This window comes from Macaca mulatta, chromosome 2, assembly GCF_049350105.2.
Source record: "Macaca mulatta isolate MMU2019108-1 chromosome 2, T2T-MMU8v2.0, whole genome shotgun sequence".
NCBI classification, from domain to species: Eukaryota; Metazoa; Chordata; class Mammalia; order Primates; family Cercopithecidae; genus Macaca; species Macaca mulatta.
The window spans coordinates 151,389,392-151,406,279 of NC_133407.1; the positions used below are offsets into that span (position 1 = coordinate 151,389,392).

General features: G+C 46.8%; 2 protein-coding genes across 40 annotated transcripts in view; one reads left to right on the top strand and one right to left on the bottom strand.

Annotated features, from left to right (window-relative positions):
* The window catches only part of MKRN2 (makorin ring finger protein 2), a 27,958-nt gene extending 12,140 nt beyond the window's left edge, over positions 1-15,818 (top strand). For 3 of the 5 annotated variants that reach the window (XM_077993478.1, XM_077993479.1, XM_015130207.3), the window contains 7 exons: positions 1,102-1,230; positions 2,302-2,483; positions 4,260-4,564; positions 7,004-7,218; positions 8,849-8,959; positions 13,943-14,087; positions 14,251-15,818. In XM_077993478.1, the coding sequence (XP_077849604.1) occupies positions 1,109-1,230; positions 2,302-2,483; positions 4,260-4,564; positions 7,004-7,218; positions 8,849-8,959; positions 13,943-14,087; positions 14,251-14,388 (1,218 nt within the window). In that variant the 5' untranslated portion in view covers positions 1,102-1,108 and the 3' untranslated portion in view covers positions 14,389-15,818. Of the gene's footprint in view, positions 1-1,101; positions 1,231-2,301; positions 2,484-4,259; positions 4,565-7,003; positions 7,219-8,848; positions 8,960-13,486; positions 14,088-14,250 lie in introns of all 5 variants that reach the window. The other 2 variants (XR_013414161.1, XM_077993480.1) reach the window with 2 other exon arrangements.
* Positions 15,429-16,888, bottom strand: part of RAF1 (Raf-1 proto-oncogene, serine/threonine kinase) — an 83,208-nt gene continuing 81,748 nt past the window's right edge. For 34 of the 35 annotated variants that reach the window (XM_077990049.1, XM_015130206.3, XM_028843092.2 and 31 more), the window contains one exon: positions 15,704-16,743. In XM_077990049.1, coding sequence (XP_077846175.1) covers positions 16,600-16,743 — 144 coding nt within the window. In that variant the 3' untranslated portion in view covers positions 15,704-16,599. Of the gene's footprint in view, positions 16,744-16,888 lie in introns of all 35 variants that reach the window. The other variant, NM_001266302.1, reaches the window with a different exon arrangement.

The window sequence follows — 16,888 nt, forward strand, 5'->3', positions numbered from 1 at the left end:
CAGCCTAGTTTATCTTTAATATCAAGGCATGTTCATCTAGGGTCTCTACTGTTTGAGTATTCACTCAGGTCTCTCTACCCTGGCTGGACAGAGTTAGAATGCCTCCCAGGTATTCCTGTACCACTTATTCCTTCAAGGCCAGGATCTGATATATCAGTGGAATATTCTGATACAGAACATGTGATACATCTGATATTCTGATGCATCTGAAACAATGTATCAGAAACAGCTTTCATTAAAAACTGTACTTCAAGTACCCATACAACCTTTCTGTTTCTCACTTTCAGTACGGTGTTCAATAAATTGCATGAGATTATTCTGTACTTTATTATAAAATAGACTTTGTGTTAGATGATTTGGCCCAACTGTAGGCTAATGTAAGTGTTCTCAGCATAAGTAAGGTAGCCTAGGCTGAGCTAGGAGAATCGCTTGAACCCAGAAGGCAGAGATTGCAATGAGCTGAGACTGTGCCATTGCACTCTAGCCTGGGTGACATAGAGAGACTCCATCTCAAAACAAAAAACAGAAAACAATGGCTTTATTGGGATGTAACCCTATCATTAGTCAAGGAGCATCTGTGTATATCTTTTGATATCACATGATGGTATTTGATCCTCACCACAACCAGTTCAGTGGGTAGTATAATCTTCATTTTACAGGGAAAGGTAGCAAGGCCCAAGGACATTGGTTTTGTGACATGTTCTTAAGTGACAGAACTGGGTCTTGAACCCAGATCTTCTGGTTTCATTAGTCATGCCGTTTAAGCTCCTTGAGAACAGAGAGAACAGTTTTTCACAGAGTATTTTCTCAATTATGTGGCTCATGTTGAACATATCTCAAATCAGGAAGATATATCTTCACATAGAAATATATGGGATTGTTTGCTTTTCTTCCAGAAAAGCTGTCATTGAATCAGTTGTAGTGCCTCTGAAATCACTGTTGTAGAATCAAGGAAATATATAGATCTCTCTCCAGTGCCTAATAGAGCCTTTATACCTAATATATACTTGGTAAATATTTGTATGCTAGGTTCAAGAAAAAGCTGATTTTATAAAGCAAAATGTGCTTCTGAAAGTTGTATGCCTGTGCTTCTCTCTTCAGGTATTTTATGCATGGTGTGTGTCGGGAAGGAAGTCAGTGCCTGTTCTCACATGACTTGGCAAACAGCAAGCCGTCCACCATCTGCAAGTACTACCAGAAGGGCTACTGTGCCTATGGAACTCGGTGCAGGCAAGGACTCTGTGACAGGCTCCAGCTGTGACACTGATTTCGTTTGGAGAATGGGTCTTGATAAGGGGGAAGTTTTAATGTAAAAGTAATATGACAACATTACAGAAAGTATGGCAAATAAATTTAAAACCTCAGTTTCAGTACCCTAAAACTAATTTTCTTTTTTTTTTTTTTTTTTTGAGATGGAGTCTTGCACTGTTGCCCAGGCTGGAGGGCAGTGGCGCAGTCTTGGCTCTCTGCAACCTCCGCCTCCAGGGTTCAAGCAGTTCTCCTGCCTCAGCCTCCCGAGTAGCTGATATCACAGGCACCTGCCACTACACCTGGCTGATTTTTTTTTTGTATTTTTAGTAGAGACGGGGTTTCACCATGTTGGTCAGGCTGGTCTTAACTCCAGACCTCATGATCTGCCTGCCTTGGCTTCCCAAAGTGCTGGGATTACAGGTGTGAGCCACCGTGCCCGGTCTAATTTTCATTTTTTAAAACTACTTTTCAGCCTTATTCTTATGAATATATAGTTATAAAATTGTACACAATTCCAGAAACTTGTTTGTGCTTTTGTAGTGCAGAGCTGATCTTTTCTTTCCTAGGCTGCAAAGCTTCCTTTCCTCCATTTTCTATGCAGTGCAGTGGGAGATGATGGAAGTAGGCCCACCTTGGTCTCCCCCTGCCAATGAGTGCCGAGAGAGACAGTCAGGGAGAGGTCATTGGCCCTTGTCAGCATTTTGGGGACTCCTGCTCAAAAGAATACTGGGTCAGTCAGGCATCAGGAGATTTCAGCTCAACATCTGTTTGGAACTTTCAGGCTCTCTGTGTGGTCTGGAGCTGTGTGTCTGTCCCACTCAAGTCCCACAGAGACACTTAAGCATAGGTGATAGATAGCAAATGTCCCCCTCACACTGAATTGCCAAGCATCTGTTAATCAATAATCCTGTTAGAGTTTAAATATTGGAAAAGATGGCTGCTTTCTTCACCTCAACAAGTGCAGCAGCAGGAGGGCCATTGGCATCTGGGGAGTGTGGGGATGTGTGTGGATGGCATGTCTGTAATGCATCTGCTATGTGTTTTGTTTAGATATGACCACACGAGGCCCTCTGCTGCAGCTGGAGGTGCTGTCGGCACCATGGCCCACAGTGTGCCCTCCCCAGCTTTCCACAATCCTCACCCTTCTTCTGAGGTCACTGCGTCCATTGTGAAAACTAACTCACATGAACCCGGGAAGCGTGAAAAGAGAACGTTGGTTCTTAGAGACCGAAGTGAGTAAGCGGAAGCCTTTTGTTGCTTCTTTTTGCATAGCACTCTTGCTTATGCTTGGTGCTCCTTTCTAGCCTCCTCTTGTCAAGAGGACTCCTAACCTAATACACCTCCAGGTTGTCCGCGTGGAGAGACTTCAGAACTTTCTGAAGAGGCTCCATGTGGCTGTAGATCATTCAAATGATACGTTTGCCCTCGTGCCCAAAGGCTGGGTTGAGCTCCAAGACTGACCTGGCAAAACATAAAAACGCAATCTTTTTGTCAGCATGTAACTTCCATCTTCATATGGTGGTTGTCCAGTTGGTGAGAAGCATCAAGCTCTTCATTTCAAACCTAAATATTTTGTCTGGGTACAGTGGCTCACACCTGTAACCCGAACACTTTGGGAGACTGAGGTGGGCAGATCACCTGAGGTCAGGAGTTCGAGACCAGCCTGGCCAACATGGTTTAGTAGAAACCCCGTCTCTACTAAAAATGCAAAAATTAGCCGGGCGTAGTGGCAGACGTCTGTAATCCCAGCTACTTGGGAGACTGAGGCAGGAGAATTTCTTGAACCCGGGAGGCAGAGGTTGTAGTGAGCTGAGATCATGCCACTGCACTCCAACCTGGGTGACAAGAGTGAGACTCCCTCTCAAAAAAAAAAAACAAAACTAAATATTTTGCTAAAGAGCATGTTTCACTGTTTGACTTTTAGGCCAGTGAATGGTCTTAGTTTTTATGCTGACAGTGTGTGACATTTTAGATTGCACCTTTGGGAACAGAATAGCACACTAGGGTTTGGGACATGGTCTGTGCCTTAAAACGGGGTTTGATGAGGAAGAAAGCTACAAATTGTAAAAGTTTTTTTGTTTTTTTGTGTGTTTTGTTTTTTTGAGACGGAGTCTCACTCTGTCACCTAGGCTGCAGTGCAGTGGCATGATCTCCGCCTCCCAGGTTCAAGGGATTCTTCTGCCTCAGCCTTCCGAGTAGCTGGGATTACAGGTGCCCACCACCATGCCCAGCTAATTTTTGTATTTTTAGTAGAGACAGGGTTTCGCTATGTTAGTCAGGCTGGTCTCGAACTCCTGATCTCATAATCCACCCGCCTCAGCCTCCCAAAGTGCTGGGATTACAGGCAAGAGCCACTGCACCCGGCCGTAAAAGTTGTTTTTATTGGCTGGTCCGCACCAGGTGAAGAGATTTCTAGTTCTTGGAATTGGGTACCGTGAGGTAGGCAGATTCCATCCTCAGCAAATGAGTAGTCCTGTGAGAATACATGACCTGTAAACAAGCTCGGAGGTGTGCAGTGGGAAGGCAGCAGCTCCTGGCGTGAGAAGGGTTCACCATGGGACAGTTTACTCTGGCCTCAGGACCCACAGATTTGCTGTAGACATCTATTCTAGTTCACTTAAAATGATTGGTAACTTTGCTGGTATGAAGGAAACACTGTGTTCTAGTGATCTCACTTTTTTGTTTGTTTTAGTGTTAACTGGTCCATGTGTTAACATTTCCATATTTGCCATTTTAAACAGCAGCTTTAGTGTTCTTTTGTGTAAGTGTATCCTATTGTTTTGCTTATTTCCCTGTCTGGCCATTTTTGTTTTTTGTTTTTTTAAGTAATGTCACTATGAACATTTTATACTATTCCTTTTATTTTTCCCCTTCGGTCTGTTTTTTTGCCATATGTTCTCAAGGGTGGAATTCTTAGGTCAGAGTAGCTTAATATGTTAGGCTTTGGTTAATGGCATATCAGAAAAATGGGGCCATTTTCATGTGTGTGTGCCGTGTGTTGTATTCAGATCTGTCTGGCATGGCTGAAGGAAAGACTCAGCCGAGCATGGTGAGTAATCCAGGCAGCTGCAGCGACCCCCAACCCAGCCCCGAGATGAAGCCGCATTCCTACCTGGAGGCCATCAGGAGTGGCCTTGATGACGTGGAGGCCAGCAGCTCCTACAGCAACGAGCAGCAGCTGTGCCCCTACGCAGCTGCTGGGGAGTGCCGGTTTGGGGATGCCTGTGTCTACCTGCATGGGGAGGTGTGTGAAATCTGTAGGCTGCGAGTCTTGCACCCCTTCGACCCAGAGCAGAGGAAGGCTCACGAAAAGGTAAAGTCACAAACCTTTGCATGAACTCAATGTTAAGAAATCTGAAACGTACTGAACAGGACACTGAAGGCCATCCATACACACTCAAAAAAAGAAATCCGAAACATACTGACAGAATTGTTGGTGTTTCCACAGGCATCCCCCTGCCAGTAATATACCTATGTTATGCATCTGGTATATTTACATCCTATTTTGAGATTCTTTTTCCTGCAGTCATTTTGCCTTTTTTTTTTTTTTGAAACAGAGTCTCCCTGTCACCCAGCCTGGAATACAGTGGTGCAATCTCGGCTCACTGCAACCTCTGCTTCCCCGGCTCAGGTGATCCTCCTGGCTCAGCCCCGCCGAGTGGCTGGGATTACAGGCACTCACCACCACGCTCGGCTACTTTTGTATTTTTAGGAAAGAAGGGGTTTCACCATATTGGCCAAGCTGGTCTCGAACTCCTGACCTCAAGTGGTCCGCCTGCCTCAGCCTCCCAAAGTGCTTGGATTACAGGCATGAGCCACCATGCCCGGCCTATTTTGCCAATATTTGATTACTCAGAATAAAGAGAAAAAGAAGCGGTATCTGAAACAAAATCATGCTAAGTTCAAAGAACAGATCTAGCTCAGGACCATGGTATGTCGTATGTGTGTATGTCTCTGTCACACGCACATACAGCGTCCTCCCTCCCTGGGTTCACACTTCCTCATGGTTGGGATCCAGCTAGGCCAAGTTTTGGAAGATTTGAGCCCAAATCATAGAATCTGAGGAACCACTTATTGGAAGGGCCTTTTAAAGTCATTAATGTCTGCAGTGTTTGGGAGGCTTTGCCTTATGCTAGTCCCTATGCATGATGCAGAGGGTACGAAGCTGGATAAGAGGCAGGGGAGGGCCAGTCATGGTGACTCATACTTGTAATCCCAGCACTTTCGCAGGCCAAGGCATGCAGATCACTTGAGCCCAGGAGTTTGAGACCAGCCTGGGCAACATGGTGAGATCCCCGTCTCCACAAAATAAATAAATAAATAAATAAATAAACAAACAAACATTAGCCAGGTGTGGTGGCACACACCTGTAGTCCCAGCTACTTGGCAGGGCTGAGGTGGGAGGATCGCCTGAGCCTGGGAAGCAGAGGTTGCGGTGAGCCAAGACTGTGCTACTGCACTCCAGTCTGGGCAACAGAGTGAGACCCTGTCTCAAAAAATAAAAATAATAAAAAATTTTAAAAATGCCAGGTGTGGTGGCTTGGCTAACTTTTAAAATTTTATTTTATTTTGGCCGGGCACAGTGGCTCACGCCTGTAATCCCAGCACTTTGGGAGGCCGAGGCGGGTGGATCACGAGGTCAGGAGATCAAGACCATCCTGGCTAACACGGTGAAACCCCGTCTCTACTAAAAATACAAAAAATTAACCAGGTGTGGTGGTGGACGCCTATAGTCCCAGCTACTTGGGAGGCTGAGGCAGGAGAATGGCGTGAACCCAGGAGGCGGAGCTTGCAGTGAGCCGAGATTGCTCCGTTGCACTCCAGCCTGGGAGACAGAGCGAGACTCTATCTCAAAAAAAAAAAAAAATTATTTTATTTTTCACAGAGATGAGGGCTTGCTATGTTGCTCAAGCTGGTCTTGAACTTTTGAGATCAAGCAGTCCTCCTATCATGGCCTCCCAGAGTAACGGGATTACAGGTGTGAGCCACCGCACCCGGCCTAAGGCATGTTTAAATGGACAGTGTATTCCTAGATAATCAAGGGGTAAGCTAGTACTGACTCCATGTGGCAATGGACAAGGAGACACTCTCCATTGTCTTCCAGGGAAGCAGAGGATTAGAACTGTCTTTATGCAAGTGTGTGAGGTCTCTGCGGTGAACGTTGGCTTGTCTCAGATCTGGACACACTGAGCTCACAAGGGCCGGGCGTAGGTCTTCTCACTCTTTGCACTTCCTCAAATGCCAGCACATAGAAGGAATTCAGGGCATGCCTAATGAATGAATTCATTGAATCGTTTTCTTGGGGAGAGGTGGTGCTGCTTACATATGACTAGGTTGCTAGCCTCAAGGCTTATGGTAAGGACGAGTCAGCACCTCTGATGTAGACATGGCTCAGAGTCGGGGGAAACAGTGCCCAGAGGAGCTGGGGGACTAGGGTGGCAGTCCTTATGGACTCTGACTCCACTGCAGTTTAACCTTTTCGGATCTCTGTGTTCTCAGCTCTAAATGAGTGGTGACCACGTAACCTCCTAGGAAAGCAAGGGGCTGGACCAGTGATGGTTTGAAGTCCTTTGTGTGGTCTGAGGGAGATGTCAGTGTCCTGACTTGGGGGAGGCTGGGCCTTGCTCACAGCAGTCGCTGTCAGTGTTCCTTCCTGATCTCAGCAGTGGCAGTGTGGCTGCAGCTACTCCTAGGGCTCCTGCCACTCCTCAGTGGCCAACAACCGAAGCCTTCCTTCCTGTCTGTGCTTCAGATCTGCATGTTGACATTCGAACACGAGATGGAAAAGGCCTTTGCCTTCCAGGCAAGCCAGGACAAAGTGTGCAGTATCTGCATGGAAGTGATCCTGGAGAAGGCCTCTGCTTCCGAGAGGAGATTTGGGATTCTCTCCAACTGCAATCACACGTACTGCTTGTCCTGCATCCGGCAGTGGCGGTGTGCCAAACAGTTTGAAAACCCAATCATTAAGTAAGTACAGCCAGGGGTCTTAGCTGTAGGAACTAGGAGAATGTTTGATTTGAGACTTTATTCCATCCACTTTTAAGCCCTCCGTTACCCTCCAGGGGTGTCTTAGTGCAGAGTAACTGGTGAGTTCTGGCCCCTGGCTGCATGAACTTCAGCAAGTCATTTACTCTTCCTGAGCCCAAGTGCCTGTTCTTATAAAAGATGGGCAACAATTCCTACCAAGCGTTCTGGGTGTTGGGGAGGAACTCAGCAAAGATGATCTGTGTAAAAAGCTGTTCCATGGCAGTGGCCTGTTTTCGTCTCCTAGCCTTGTGTTTGAAATCCAGTACTACCTGCCTTTAGCCCAGCTGCCTGTGAATCGTTTTGAGCTTCGTTTTTTTCCCCCATCAAAAACGAAAATAGGGTTATTTGAGGATGAAGTGGAATAATGCATGTAAAACATTCTGCATGATGCCTGGCACATGAGATGTGCTCAATGTGGCCAACAGGAGTCTCAAAGTCTCCAGCAGGACAGGGGAAAAGCTGGCGTGTGGAGAGGTTACTGCACACGTTCTACTGTTCAGAACTCTTCACATCTATCTGCTCATCCCGTTCCCGCAAAGACCCTCCTCAGTTACAGATTAGGAAACAGGCCTGAGGTCAGGGGGTCAAGTAACTTGTCTAAAATCGTGTGGTAAAACAACTGCTTTATTGAGATAAAAGCACACAATTTAGTTCACCACTCATCTGCTGTCTCTGCAGAGTTGCCTATTCTGGACAGTGCTTATAAGTGGAGTCAGAATATGCGGCCTTTTGTGCCTGGCCTCTCACTGAGCATGGTGTTGTCAGAGTTCATCCTGACTGTAGCATGTGCCAGAGACCCCTTCTCCTGGCGGAATACGTTCCATTGTATGGACACAGCACATTTCCCTTATCCATTCCTCAGCTGGTGGACATCTGGGCTGTTTTCACTTTGTAACTATTATGAATAATGCTGCTGTCAACATTTGTGAACACAGTTTTGGGTGGACATGTGTTTTCATTTCTCTTGGGTATACACCTAGGCGTGGAATTGCTAGGTTTTATGGTATAATAACACTACATTAAACTGTTGGAGAATCTGCCAGACTCTGTTCAAATTTTGCATTCTCTGCACCATTTTACATTCTCACCAGCCATGTATGAGGGTTCTTATTTCATCTGTCTTTTTTGTTGAGGAAACCCTATATATAGATATATAGATATATAGATATGTATTTTTTTTGCCTTAAGTTCTGGGATACATGTGCAGAATGTGTAGCTTTGTTACGTGGGTATCCATGTGCCAAGGTGGTTTTCTGCACCTCGCAACCTGTCACCTCGGTTTTCAGCCCCACATGCATTAGCTATTTGTGCTGATGCTCTCCCTCCCCTTGCCCCTGCACCGACAGGCCACAGTGTGTGATGTTCCCCACATGTGTCCATGTGTTCTCATTGGGAAACCCTATTTTTTAAATAGTAAATAAGGTTCTTGGATGATTGTGATTTCATCTTTTGGAATTTCTGGTGAAGGAAGTGCCTGTAGTGGTCAGGCAGTTGAACAAGAGGTATAGCAGAGAGTGTGCCCAGGCTTCATAACATGACTTCTCCCTTAGTAATCTAATTCTTATTTCAGGTCTTGTCCAGAATGCCGTGTGATATCAGAGTTTGTAATTCCAAGTGTGTATTGGGTGGAAGATCAGAATAAAAAGAACGAGTTGATTGAAGCCTTCAAACAGGGGATGGGGTAAGTGCTTTGAGTTTCGACGTGCCCTTGCTGCCTGCCTGGCTCTGCTGTCAGCCTGTGTCCTTGTTCTCCCTCCCAGGAGTGTGGTCTTAGGGGCCTCTTCCTCTCTTCCTTCTCTCGGGCACCATGCTGGGCTCTGGGATGCAGCAATGAGCAAGGACATGGTGATGTGGACCTGTTTAGTTTTGGTGTTTTTTTGTTTTTGTTTTTGTTTTTTCGGTGAGATAGGGTCTCACTCTGTTGCCCAAACTGGAGTGCAGTGGTGCACTCTCAGCTCACTCTAGCCTCAGCCTCCTGGGCTCAAGCAGGAGCCTCTTGAGTAGCTGGGACCGCCAGTACTGTGCGCCACCATGCCCAGCTAATTTTTTTCTTTTTTTTTTTTTTTTGGTAGAGACAAGGTTTCGCCATGTAGCCCAGGCTGGTCTTGAACTCCTAGACTCAAGTGATCCTCCTGCCTCAGCCTCCCAAAGTGCTGGGATTACAGGCATGAGCCACCGCGCCCAGCCTCAAGTTTTCCTCTTTATCCTGGTTGTCAGCATGTTGACATTTTGCTGAGGAGTGGTTTTTCTCTACGTTTATGTCACTCCCCAAGATTAGGGAAATTTTAGCTGTTGTTTCATTAACTTTTTTTCTATCTTGTTTTTTCTTTTCCTGCTGGGACTCTACTTCCATTTATGGTAGATTTTTTTATATTGTCTATAGATCTCTGGGGATGTTCATTCTTTTTCAACCTTTGTTTTCTTTTCATCTCTTTGAGCATAGTTGTAGTAGCTACTTTGAAATCCTTGTCATCTTGAAGTTGACCTCTGTTGTCTTTTAAGAATGGATCACATTTTCCTGATTCTTCATATATCTAGTAATTTTAGATTTTATCCTTGACATTGTAAATATTACGTTGTAGAGAGACTTAGGATTCTGTTACAGTTTATCTGTAAAGTGTTGATTTTTTTTTTTTTGAGACGGAGTTTCACTCTTCTTGCCCAAGCTGGAGTGCAGTGGTGTAATCTCGGCTCACTGCATCTTCTGCCTCCTGGGTTCAAGCGATTCTGCTGCCTCAGCCTCCTGAGTAGCAGGGATTACAGGCATGCGCCACTGCGCCTGGCTAATTTTTTGTACTTTTAGTAGAAATGGGGTTTCACCATGTTAGCCTGGCTGGTCTTGAACTCCTGACCTCAGGTGATCCGCCCACCTCGGCCTCCCAAAGTGCTGGGATTACAGGCATGAGCCACTGCGCCCGGCCAAGTGTTGATGTTTTTAACAGGTAGGTAAATTGTTTGAACTCAAACCCAGGCAGCAGTTGAGATCTCAGTTCTGGTTTTGCATTCGTGGCTGAGTTTGTCGCATTCCTGTGTGGTTCAAGAGTTAGTCAGATTTGGGCAGAGTTTATACACAGCCTTTGAGCACTCTTTCACAGGCCTCTTTCTTTGTGGGATTGTTTCCTCACTTTCCAATGGCTGCGATTACCTTGAACTCTCGTCTTTTAGTTCTTCAGGCTAGAAAGATTGGATTTCTCCTTGGAGTTTTAGTCACCCCAAGTGGTTGTGATTTTGGCCTGCTCCAGGATAAAAGCTACTTCTTTCTTTTTTTTTTTTTTTTGGAGACGGAGTCTTGCTCTGTAGCCCAGGCTGGAGTGCATGGCTCTCAGCTCACTGCCACCTCCGCCTTCCGGGTTCAAGCACTTCTGCCTCAGCCTCCTGAGAAGGTGAGACTACAGGCGCATGCTGCCACACCTGGCTAATTTTTGTATTTTAGTAGAGACAGGGTTTCACCATGTTGCCCAGGCTGGTCTCGAACTCTGGAGCTCAGGCAATCTGCCTGCCTCGGCCTCCCAAAGTGCTGGGATTACAGAAGTGAGCCACAAAAGCTACCTTTTTAAAGGTAACAGCCTTTGCCATTGCTATTCTTTGCATTTACTCCTCCAAAGAATCTAACTGCATTTGTTCATTCTCCAGTGCCTTCAGGTCTTTTTGAAATATTTGTGTTAAGACTTATCTGCAGGAGGGTTGGGTATGGTAGAAGTTTACTTGTCATACTAAAAGTGAAACTATACATTACCTTTTTTATGGTTCCTTTATGTTGCGTATCAGTTTACTAAAGCTTGATTTTTTTTTTTTTTTTTTACCATTTTTTCCTCATACAATCTTCCTGTGTGTCCACAAGAGGGCAGGCGTGGCAAGCAGAGGGCCCCGGCCTGTAGAAAAGGGCCCCGGCCTGAGAAGGGGGCTCTGCTGAAAAGCAGTCTGGAAATTGTTACTGCTGTTTGGATCTTTCCTTGTTTGCTTTCCTTTGATGACTGTGTGTTTTGCAATCCACAGACATTTACTGAGTACTCACTGTGGGTCAGGCACCTTCCAGCTAAGCACCACTGGGAGATGTAGAGATTAGTAAGACAATTTCTTTTTTTTTTGAGTCTCACCCTGTCACCCAGGCTGGAGTGCAATGGCGTGATCTCAGCTCACTGCAACCTCCACTCAGGGTTCAAGTGATTCTTCTGCCTCAGCCTCCCGAGTAGCTGGGATTACAGGTGTGTGCCACCACACCCAGCTAATTTTTGTATTTTTTTAGTAGGGATGGGGTTTCACCATGTTGCCAAGGCTGGTCTTGAACTCCTGACTTCAGATGATCCACCCACCTCAGCCTCCCAAAGTGCTAGGATTATAGGTGTGAGCCACCGCACCCAGCCAAGTAAGACAACTTCATGGGAAACTGCAAAAGGGCAATTATGATACAGGTTTGCTAGTGACCAGTTCTTCATGAGGGACCATATGTCACAACAGAGAAAGCACTTGGATCCACCAGGGGCTGTCCGGGGAAGCAGCGTGGGAACCTGAACAGTGAAGCAGGAAGCACCTGTGCAGGGGAAGTGACGAAAGGACATGGGCACAGAAGGGTGTTGGTTTTTTGTCTGGGGGACACTGGGAATGGCTCCTGGCATTGAAGCAGGTGTGTAGAAGGATGTGGTGGGACCTACACACAGACTGGAATCTAAGCGACACTTGAATCCCAGTGTGACCATGGTCTTTAAGAACAGGTTGGGGCCAGGTGCAGTGGCTCACGCCTGTAATCCCAGCACTTTGGGAGGCTGAGGAGGGCAGGGGTTCGAGACCAGCCAGGGGAGACATAGGGAGACCTCATCTCTTTAAAGAAAAAAAAAGGTTGGGAAGCTCCTCTGTGGTACTCTGAACAAGGTGGAAACTGGTGGAGTGGGAGGGAGGCCAGTGAGGAAGTGGCCCTGGTAGGCAGGCCCCAGAGGCTTCCACAGTTTAGGAACCCAAAGGAAGGGGAGATTGGGAAGTGATTTGTAAATAGAATGAACACAGTTGGGTGTGAGAGCCGAGAACACAGAGTGAGTCAGAGTGAACTGGAGGCTTTTGGTCTTGGTAACCAGATAAACCTGGGGGAGGAAAAAGAGTAATATTCTTGTGAGAGTACGGAACCAGCACATAATGTGTTTGACCTGATGGAGTTCATAGCCAGTGTGCTAGGATGCCCTGGAGTTGTCCAGCAGGCTCTGGTGAGAGCAAACTGCTCGCGGTCATTTGAAGTCTGCTCAGAACCCCAGGCAAGTAGGGGCCTAGAGGATGTGCTGTCCACACACCTGCTCTGTAGCCACCTGTGCTCAAATCAGATCAGCCGGCAAGGGAGCTTCCCGCCTCCCCCAGATAAAGTCTCACTCTGTCTCCCAGGCTGGAGTGCAGTGGCACGATCTCGGCTCACTGCAGCCTCCACCTCCTGGGTTCAAGCAATTCTCCTGCCTCAGCCTCCTGAGTAGCTGGGATTACAGGTGCCCGCCACCACGCCCAGCTAATTTTTGGATTTTTAGTAGAGATAGGGTTTCGCCATGTTGGCCAGGCTGTTCTCGAACTCCTGTCCTCAAGTGATCCACCCACCTTGGCCTCCCAAAGTGCTGAAATTACAGGTGTGAGCCACCACGCCTGGCCAGGGAGCTTTTCTTTATGCTGCTCTGAAGCCGTCCTCAGAGAACTTCACCACTGGCCTATGGCCATCCCATCTGACAAGACGGAAAACCACTGGATTCAGGAGCCCCCTTTCCCCGTTCTTGTCTCCCGCTGTCACACACACCCCAGCTGCCCCTGGCAGCAGCATGCCCTTTCTGTTGTTTGGCTTTATTTCTGTGACTTTCCCCTTCCTCTGTTCTCCGAGATGGCCCTCTGGATTCTTGGGTATCTTTTTTTCACTTCAGTTTGGGGTCCTTTATGATTGGATAAACCAGAGTTCATTTGAGCAAAATGGGAATTCATTTGATTGAGTTTCCTCGGGCAGGGTTCTTAACGTAGAGGTCTGTGGGGAAAATGGTAGAATTAAGAGAGAGGGAAAATATTTTGAACTGTTTAGTAACTGTAGGCTCTAGACCTAGGCGTTTTATGCATTGAAAAACACTGTTCAGAGAAGGGGTCCAAAGCACATAAGGCGTGAAGAAGCCCTGGTGCTGAGGGTGAAGACAGGAAAACTGGAAGGAGACCTGTGGTTTTAGGCAGTTGCTAAAACCCTCTGCTTTCCCTGTAGTCACCTTGACAGCACTGCAGCCAGGAGGAATGGGAGACTTGGCTTGGTGGAGTACCTAGGGAACTTTGAGCAGAGACAAGTGGCCCAGCTTCAGACCTTAGTGCCCAGAGGAGTGACCAGGCCTGGCTTAGCTCTGTGGTGACCCAGGAGGTGCTCTGGAGCTGCCGGAGGGCCTGTGAGGCACTGCAGTCTCCACACAGCGAGTCCCAAGGCAGGTTCATATCCTTTGCAAGGCTACAGGTAAGTGGGGATGCTTCCTATTCTGCTTGGAAATCAGAATCCCAGCTGTGTGGGACCTGAGACAAATTACTCAACCTCTCCCAGCCTAAGTTGCCCCACCTAGAATGTGAGGCTGACCTACCTCTGGCGTAAGGGTAAGGATAGAGGAAGGCACTGGCCCAATCTGGACCCCACATTTTCCCACCAGCCGCTTGACTTTTTCTTTCTGCTTTTCAGGAAAAAAGCCTGTAAATACTTTGAGCAAGGCAAGGGGACCTGCCCATTTGGAAGCAAATGTCTTTATCGCCATGCTTACCCTGATGGGCGGCTAGCAGAGCCTGAAAAACCTCGGAAACAGCTCAGTTCTCAAGGCACTGTGAGGGTAAGGACTTTAGCCATCTCTAGTTGGGGACACTTAGCAGCTGTGGGCATTTCCAGGTACTGTTCCTGGCAGAGAAATGGGGTAGGCAAAAGAAAGATCAAGCAACGTAGCCTTCCTGTTGCTCTTGGCAGTAACCAGGCATGTCCACTGGCTGTTTTTGCAGTTCTTTAATTCAGTGCGGCTCTGGGATTTCATTGAGAACCGAGAAAGCCGGCATGTCCCCAACAATGAAGATGTCGACATGACAGAGCTCGGGGACCTCTTCATGCACCTTTCTGGAGTGGAGTCATCAGAACCCTAAAGAGTAGATGGTTGCCCTGCATCTTGGGCTCCATCGGCCAAAACTTTCCCAAGCCAGGGTGTGCAGAGCTTCCCTGTACTGTAGCCAAGGTGGTGTGTGGCTTGGATTTGAGTGGAGTTGGGGTTAGCCTTAGTCTCATTCACTCTCCATTATTACAGCCATGGGGAAGAGTGAAGGATATAAAGTAACCTAATAAGTGTATGGAATTACTATTTTTATAGCTGATATAGTTACACCTCAAGCCCCTCAGGGGTAACAACTAACCACCCAGACTGTTTGTTTGGATTGACTGCTTTAAAAAACAAACTTGGCTCTTATCTTTGATCTTTTCTTTCCCAGAAATAGTAAACTTGCAGCTGTCCCTAATGCAGCATATTTTTCTTACCAAAGGATTCTTCAACCCTATAAAAGGACTCCTCTATAGTGTATTTCTCTAGTGTATTTAGTGTGTGGTCAAAATTTTGCTTTATACAGAGCTTTCAAGAATACACAATGCAGAGTGAGTGCAGCATAGCTGTTAACATACAACTTTTTTCTAGGGCTTTAAGGGTGGTCATTTTTTTCGAGTTCTCGCAAGTGTCCCAAATCAGGGTAGTAATCTTGTTGCCACATGTGCAGCAAACAAAGTGGAAGTATAAATCTTTTTCTCCCTTAGGGAGGCTCTTGAAGGAACAGGAGGTGCAGTACTGGGTAGCAGTCTGGCCCTCCCGTGTGGTTGGTGCTGGGGCCTCCAGCCAGGGCCCTCCAGGGGAACCAAACCTCTGCTCTCACCTGTGGGTTCATGCCCATCAGGGTAATTGTATTGAGAACTCAAAATATACGTGCACTTACATAATGTGTGGTTCGTACTCAAGCCATCTATTATCTGCAACGCCTGGCTTTGATTTGAAATTTTGTAAAAATGTCATGGCACCCAAGGTTTCTGATTCTGACCCAGCAGTGGTCCTGAAGAGAGCTGATGGCAAGTCTTGTAGTCATTTTAATTGAAGGGTGAGCACAACCTTGTGAACTAGCACTGGCTTATTCCAAGCTGGAATTTGTTTTTTTTTTTTTTTTTTAAGCTGTAGCTACCAAATATTTTATAGAACGCATTACTTAACCTATTAGCTGAGTTTAGAATACTTTCTGCTTAATTTTTATACTTAACTCTTCTTCAGTAGAGGGTTACAAAGAGTACAAAGGTTAAATTACAAATTCATTCCCAGCCTAGGCTCTGGGCACATTTCCTGTTCTTGAATTCTGCTCCTGAAGAGGGTGAACAAATGGGACGTTCAAATTGTGAGCTCAGAATTACTTTAAAAGGAGGTAACAGCCATTACACCTAAATTTAATTTATTTTATTAAAATAACATAAAATTGAGGGACCATCAGATAACTGTATTTTGTCAGGTGCAATAAAAACAAAATTAAAACCCAAATCATCAAGAAAACCTGTATTCCTGGCTTCCTTGTATACACATGATGTGACTAGAGAAACAAGGCTGTTAGAGAAACAAGGCTGGCCCTGCGGCCCCGCCCCATAGGGGCAGCTCCTGGAAGACAAAATTCAGCATGATGGAAGACTGCTCCCTGAGGGCCGAGATGGGGACTGGCTGAGTGCCTTGCCTGGAAAACCATCCCAATGCACTGGACACCTTAGAAGCTGTGAAAGGAGGATGTGTCCCCTAAGAAAAGTTCCATAGTACCAAAGCAGGCTCCTTCGGGCGGCCAGAGTCTCGGCAGTCCTGGGCTGTTTGGTGCCTTATGTGCAAAACGTCTGGCGCTGCACCACTCTCTGAAGAAAGTCTCACCTGTGACATGCATTCCTCCAGAAGCCGATTTCCAAAATCCCATGTGTCTCCACATCAGGGCTGGACTGCCTGCTACCTTACTTCCTCAAAATACTCATGTAGCCAACAGCTGGGCTGGGCCCCTGCTTTTTGTACTACCATCAACATCCACTTGCGCATCTAGAGAAGGCTGGGCCTTGAGCATGGGGGATGCGGGGAGGGAGCAGGACGCACCAGCACTGCAAATGGCTTCCTTCTCCCAGGGCCCAAAGGAATAGAAAAGAAGGCAACATGAAGTTAAGGCCCTGTGAGCAGTCTAGAAGGTCCTTAGCAGCAGCTTCTCTGAAAACATGTGTTCTGCCTCTGGAGAAAGGGAGCAGAAAAGTGGTGCCTGCTGGCTTCTCTTCCTCCCCTGGCAGCCTGAGGGCAGGTGCAAAGTCAACTAGAAGACAGGCAGCCTCGGGGATGTGGTCAGCGTGCAAGCATTGATATCCTCAGTGTGGGCTGCCCGATGCAAGGATGGCTCGGAAGCGCTCCGGTTGATCTTCGGTAGAGAGTGTTGGAGCAGCTCAATGGAAGACAGGATCTGAAACAAAGCCCCAGAATGCTCTCATTAGCTGTGTCTCAAAGACACAGGCTGTACCCTGCCCCCAACCATCTTGTAGAGGATCTGGGTCCCCTCCCTATAAAACAAAACAAAATACTCCCACCTTACATTGCCATCTTTAAGA